The 6,938-nt window shown below is 41.2% G+C and overlaps 1 protein-coding gene across 1 annotated transcript in view; it reads right to left on the bottom strand.

Annotated features, from left to right (window-relative positions):
* Positions 1–399: 399 nt before the first annotated feature.
* Positions 400–6,938, bottom strand: part of rerea (arginine-glutamic acid dipeptide (RE) repeats a) — a 76,653-nt gene continuing 70,114 nt past the window's right edge. The window contains exon 11 of the mRNA XM_055165914.1: positions 400–966. Within this exon, the coding sequence (XP_055021889.1) occupies positions 400–966 (567 nt within the window). The remainder of the gene's footprint in view (positions 967–6,938) is intronic.

Genomic DNA, 6,938 nt, shown 5'->3' with positions numbered 1-6,938 from the left:
GATGCTGTCAGGCTGAAGAAGGAGTGCTATCGGGCTCACGGGACTCCTGAGGCATCTGACAAGTACTGACAGGTCAAGTGTGCCACAGCTTGTGTGGTCATAGAGGCAAAAACTTGGGGCTGGGAGGAGTTCAGGGAGGGCATGGAGGAGGACTGTCATCGAAATTCTGGCAAACCATCCAATGCCTAAGGAGGAGGAAGCAGTGCTTCTCCAACACTGTTTACAGTGTGGGTGGAGAGCTGTTAACCTCAATTGGAGACATCATTGGGTGGTGGAAGGAATACTTTGAGGATCTCCTCAAGCCCACCATCACATCTTCCATGGAGGAAGCAGAGGCAGGGGACTCTGAGGCGGATTCGTCCATCACCTGGCTGAAGTCACTTAGGTGATTGGCAAGCTCTATGATGGCAAGGCTTTGGGGATGAATGAGATCTGTCCTGAGTATCTTAAGTCTATGGATGTTGTTGGGCTATCTTGGCTGACACACCTCTGCAACATCATGTGGGGATGGCGACAGTACCTCTGGACTGGCAGACCGGGGTAGTGGTCCCTCTGTTTAAGGAGGGGGACTGGATTGTGTGTTCCAACTACAGGGAAATGACACTCCTCAGCCTCCCCGTTAAGGTCTGTTTCAGGGTACTGGAGAGGAGAAACTGACTGATAATTGAATCTCGGCTTCAGGAGAAGCAGTGTGGTTTTGTTCCGGTCGTGGAACACTGAACCAGCTCTGCACTCTCCATCAGGTGATTGAGAGTTCATGGGAGTTTGCCCAACCACTCCACATGTGAAGGCATTCGACCATGTCTCTCGTGGTGTCCAGTGGGGGGGTGCTCTGAGAGTATGGGGTCCAGGGCCCTTCGCTAAAGGTTGTCTGGTCCCTGTAAGGCCGGAGCAGAAGCTATGTTCGCATTGTCGGCAGTAAGTCAGAAAAGGGTGGCTTGCCCTTTGCAGGTGGGTGGAGAGTCCCTGTCTCAAGTAGAGGAGTTAAAATAACTCTGGGTCTTGTTCAGGAGTGAGGGGAGGATGGAGTGTGAGATTGACAGGTGGATCAGCACAGAGTCAGCAGTGATGAGGTCACTGTATCAGAACTTTGTAGTGAAGAGGGAGCTGAGCTGAAAGGTAAAGCTCTCAATTTACCAGTCAGTCTATGTTCCAGCCTCACCTATGGTCATGAGCTTTGGGTAATGACCAAAAGGACAAGATCGCAGATACAAGCTGTCAAAATGAGTCTCCTCCGGAGGGAAACAGTCCCTTAGAGATGAGGAGAGGTGAGGAGCTCCTCCATATTATGAGGAGCCAGCTGAGGCTTGAGCATCTGTCCCGGATGCCTCCTGGACGCCTCCCTGGGAAGGAACTATGTCTCTCAGCTGGCCTGGGAATGCCTTGAGAGCCCCCCAGAAGAGTTGGAAGAAGTGTGTGGAGAGGGAAATCTGAGCCTCCCTGTTCAGACTACTGCCCTTGCAACCAGGCCCCAGATAAAGGGGAAGAAAATAGATGGATAGATGGTTTCCATGTTTGTTTTGGGGACTTTTTTTCACTGCAAACTGCATCATTGTTTTCAGTTGAAAGAATCTATATCTAGAAGATTTAACAAATGTTTGGATCAATCCCTAACAAAACATGATGATGTTCAACACTTTGTTTAGTTATTTATGTATGTGACAAAACAAGTAGGGATTAAGGAAAAATCTGTTAATTTGTAATTAACTGAAGATAAACCAACAACACCACTGGGATTTAACCTGGAAAATGCACTAAAATGAAAAGCACATTCGTTTATTTTTTTAAAAGAAATATTACAACGTGTTAGGATTTACTAATAAATAATTTTCAATTTGTGTTTTGGTTTCACAATTAAAAATTTGTGTTAACCATTGTCCATCAGTTGAAATTTCAGTTGTGCATTGTCCACTGGCATTTGTTTCCTTTGATCTTGGTAGAAAAACTGTAACCATAGCTATCACAAACTAAGTACACTGAAATGATCCTATATATAGATCCTATAACACAGCTTATTGCATTACTCATTGACTCAGCATGAACAGAAGTGCCCTGGTCTGTTATGGCAGTGACAGTCCCATCAGTCCTGTCCCACACTGGTGATGCAGAGGACATGAGGTTCACCCGCTGTGATCTAAAGTCTAAAGGTGCTTCTGCTGCTCCACTCACAGATGATGGTTGTCTCTACGGGAGCCTAGACTGAGCCATGCAGCTGCTGGGACAGGGGCAAAGGGCTAAACGAGACTGCATACGGTATTTTTAAAGGTGAACTATAACTTTACTGATTGAGGGCCTGAATCTACTCTCCATGGAGATGTTACTTTGTCTGAAAATGTTCTAGCAGATGACATCACCAGGTCAAGTTGCAGGTTAGATCTGTGGAGTTGGGCCCCAGCAGGTTTTTCAATATATTTTTAAAACAATAAAAACATATATAATTGAATAAATGCCATACTGTGAAACATTCTCAACAAAGCAGCCAGAAAAATTACATAATGCAAATTAAATATTATACCCTAAATTGTTTGAGAATTTAATGATTGTGGAAGAAGAAGGCAACTACTAATATGTACTCAGCTAAAACCAAAAAACAAAAGCAATCCTAGTTGTTATCAAGAATGAGCTTTTGTTGTTTTGTTGTTACTATAGGCTATTTATTTTCTGGTCAGATGGCTCTCATAATCTTGCCATATATTATCATTTACCTAGGCTTGAAAACAGACCAAAATGGACTCTGCCTTATGATCTCGACTAGATTTATCGCCCACAAAAATCACCTAAATTGAACTTTTGGTGGAATTAGGTGCGATTCCTCTATCCTCTTGTAAAGTTCCTGGTTGGTTTTACAGCTCACACAGAGGAGACTGTGGAGAGTCATTTAATACAGGCCTGATCCATATCAGACATGACTGCGCTCTGCTCACAAAACTGGGTCACTACGCTGCCATAACTTATTTTAATTCCCCACATCCGCCTCGCTGCTCTGAGGCCAGTCTGTACTTCGGAAACTACTTTGGACCTAAGTCTAAGTCACAATTATATGTGTACAGTCTCAATTCTATTTATATTTTTCTTTTAATATTCAATTATATCAATACAAAAAAATAACAATTTTAATATGAATTGAAATGAGTATACTTATGCCCAGAGAAATACTACAGTTAGAATTTACCTTTAGTCAGGAGGAATTAAATAAAATTACATTGTTTTAATTAAAGTTCTTTGACATGAAATTAAATTTAACAATATCTACATTGGTTTTCAGTAAAGTTTATATTAGATTAAAATCATTCACTTTTTATTATTTTCAGTCTGGCTAAATACTTGCTGTATTGGGTGCCGTCTTAGGCTGTCTTTTTGAAATTATAAAAACAGAAGTTTATTCAATATACACAAATTTGGTCCCAGGTGGTGGTAGGAATGTGAGGTACAATTTCAAACTCTCAATAAAATGTTAACGAGAAAAATGAAATATCAAATATCAAATATCAAAAAACAACACTGTGGTTTGTCCAAATAGGTAACATCCCTGCACAATGGAGGACATTTTGGAAAGTCCCAAGAGTCTCTCCCTATCCTTTCATCTTTGGAATTCATTATATAGTTGGGTTTATTAAAGACAAGCCTATTCATAAACATGGCTTTGAATCCATCTCATTTAGAGCTATAAAAACACATGCCTATCATAGCTGTTAAGACTTAGCCAGTACATGCACTAGATCCACCAAAGGAGGAAAGAAACTATCAGATACAAAATTGTGATTCTGTGCACTGTGTGTTGAGAGTGGCTGACAGTAGAGGACATTTTTGAGTCCTTGCAGTCTCATCTCAAGCTTCACTTTTTCACTGAATTGAAAAGAGGTAAAATGCGATTCCGATATTAGAAGAGAAAAAGGAAAGAGAGAATGGTGGAAAATGAAAAAAAAATGGGAGAAAGAGAAAAGATGAAGAGAGGAGGTGAGAGAAAAAGAGTTGCAGAGAAAAGATATGAAAGAGGGAAGGAGAAGACAGAATGAGAGGTCCATAGAGAAAGAGAGGATAAGAGAGTAAGAGGAGAGAGAGGGGATGGAGAGCGCAAGTTGGAGAGATGGAGAGGGGGAAATGAGAAACAGGAATTGAATCATGAGAGAGAGAAAGAGAGAGGAGAAAGACAGACTGGGGGATTAGAGAAAGTAAGTGGAAAAAGTGTGTGTGTGAGAGAGAGAGAGAGGGGGGGGGGGGGAGATACAAAGAAAGAGTAAGGAGTAAAGCGAGTGCATGTTTGGGACAGTGGGCCTCGTACCCGCACAGGCCCCAGTGCTGTGTGTGCCAGCTGCATGTTTTATGACTCACATTAAAGAGGAGCCACAGAGTCTGGAGAGACTGTATTGTCCTGTATCAGAGGGAACAACCTGGTACTGCAGGACAAAGGCGTTCAATCGAATGTACACAGAGGTAACAACTTCATTAATCTGGCAATAATTGATAAATATATAATGAAACCAAATAGATTCAATAAAAGGCCGGTCAATGTTGCAAGGTTATAAGGGACAATGTGAGAGTCTGATATGTAACTAACAAATATACATTTTCTAAACATTTTATAAGAAGAAAAGAATAAGAAAATTTTTGCTGTACATACATGGACACATTTATGGATGGATATAAATGATAACATATTGTAGTTTGGACATAAATCTGACTATTTTGCTGTTTACATGTCATTTTAATAGACTTTAAACCCAAAAAATCTGATAATAAGCTGATTCTGGGCGTGCATGTAACCGCAGCCAGTGACTCAGGCTTTGAACATCTCTAACCTCTCGTTGCAACTGAATGTTGTTGTGGACATAAATATTCAGAGATAAATACGTGTGGGTCTGCGGAGACGGCTTTCATTATCTGTGTTTGTAGGTAAAAAAGATTCCACCAACTGTGATTCATTTTAGCTTCTTCATAACCAAGCGCTCATCTTTGTTTCACAGTGTAGATAAGAATAATGTTAAGGAATAGATGTAAAAGGCAATATGAAAGACATAACTTGCACCTGATCCTTTGCATTTTCCATTTCACGCAATGATGAAAAGGTACAATATGGATTCTAAATGCTCATGTTTTCTTTCGCTCTCTTTTTTTTTGTAAATTGTGTCTTTATGTTTTGGGGTTTGGCTACTGTCCAGAGTTAGACCGCATTCCCCTGACTTAAAGATGATTCTAAAATAAAGTCACTTTGACCCATTATTGAACTTACTGAAAAAAAACCCCAAAAAACCTGAATATAAAAATCTTGTAAACTGAGTAGAGATGAAACCCAAAAACATATCCAGTGTTTACTGCCTACATATTTTTGCTCAGTTTTACCCCAGAAACAAACAATAGTACACAGTCTTATTCTATCTGAGTGCACTAATGTCACTGTGGATCACTTAGGCGCACGGGCCAAGTGGAGCGAAAGGAGGACATGAATCTCTATCTGTAACCTGCTGCTGCCTGCTATAGACATTACCTCTCCACCAACACACCGCTATTGAGACAGAACGGGAGTGGATTTTCCGCGACTGCGTATTCCTGTGTGTCCGCCCGAGGGGTACACACCGCCGCATATGAGCCGGATTTGAACTGACACAAGTCACAGTCGCTTCATCCCTGGTTCGGAGGAAGAGGAGGAGGAGGTGGTGGATAGATAAATTATTCAAGCCAGCCAGCCCCAGCTCTCTGTGCGCCCTGACGTCTTCTTGTTGTGTCTTATGAGGATATGGCAACAATAACAAGACACAGCGCGCACCTCTCCAAAGTCACGTGACAGCCCCGGGATAGGAAGCGAGATTTTTCCGGGGACAGGGCCATCATTTCAGAGAATAATAGCTCCTACACGGAATGACAGGCCTCTCAGCAGCGACAGAGCACACCATCACACAGAGATTGCAGGTCTATCACTCCCCACACGCCGCAGAAGATGACAGCCCGCGCGCACTGATGGCACAGCGGAGAGGAGCGGAGAATAAGGCCTAGTGGAGGTGTTTCTAGTTGTGGCTTAGTCCGGCTTTGATGTTGTTACAGCGAAGCGGGGTTTGGAGATTCACTGCCTGCTGCTTGAAGATCTGTTTGTGCAAAGATGGAAAATAACAGCGTTGTTTTTGCGAGGAGTGGAACATATTTGATTTCTCCTTGTGTTAGACAGAAGGAGGAAGATGCACGCAAAGTCTGTGCACAGCATGTGAAAGCATTTTAAAGGTGTAATTGTATGGTAAGGAGCAAACATAAGTTATATTCAAAATTATACTACAGTGCAGTATAAAAGACCTTTGTTTTATCCCCTGTGAACATAGTATATGAATGAGCAGTGCATAATCAAGTGTTTACTCTGATACTGGCTTATTGTCTGACAGCTGCTGAGGATTCAGAGTGTAAACACAAGACGAAAACCAAATAACCAACATATCTGCGTGTTGTGGTGTAACTTAGTTTATTTTAATTCCACAAATTTTTCAAAAAAATTACAAAATACTCAAATGGAGAACACAGGACTCACAATTTTTCTTATTATTTCTACTTTTTGTTTACATTGTGTCATCCCATGGCGACTACTCATATGTACAATAAGCTTCAAGATACCAGTATATATATAAATCTTAGCAGTCAGAATTGTACATTCTGCTATTGCCGCTTTGAAACAAGAAGCTAAACCATTGACAACACTTAACATCGAAGGGCTTTTGGAGACACGAAAGTCAAAATGCGAGGAAGATGAAGAGAGATGGCCAGACAGAGGGACTTGAAGACTTTTTGGATTGATAAAAAAATAAAATTAAAAAGGCTAAAAATGTTTCAAAGCAAATGTATAGTGCTCCAAAGGGAAGATATGGTCACTTCTTCATTTGGTTTAAAATAATAAAAAAGAGCCACAGTTTTCTAAAAATGTCCATGACAGGCAAAAACAGTCTTAGTGCATGAACAAA

The sequence above is a fragment of the Boleophthalmus pectinirostris genome, unplaced genomic scaffold (assembly GCF_026225935.1).
Source record: "Boleophthalmus pectinirostris isolate CB_2022bp ecotype Guang Dong unplaced genomic scaffold, ASM2622593v1 HiC_scaffold_8, whole genome shotgun sequence".
NCBI lineage: Eukaryota > Metazoa > Chordata > Actinopteri > Gobiiformes > Gobiidae > Boleophthalmus > Boleophthalmus pectinirostris.
This window is presented reverse-complemented; position numbering and strand designations above follow the sequence as displayed.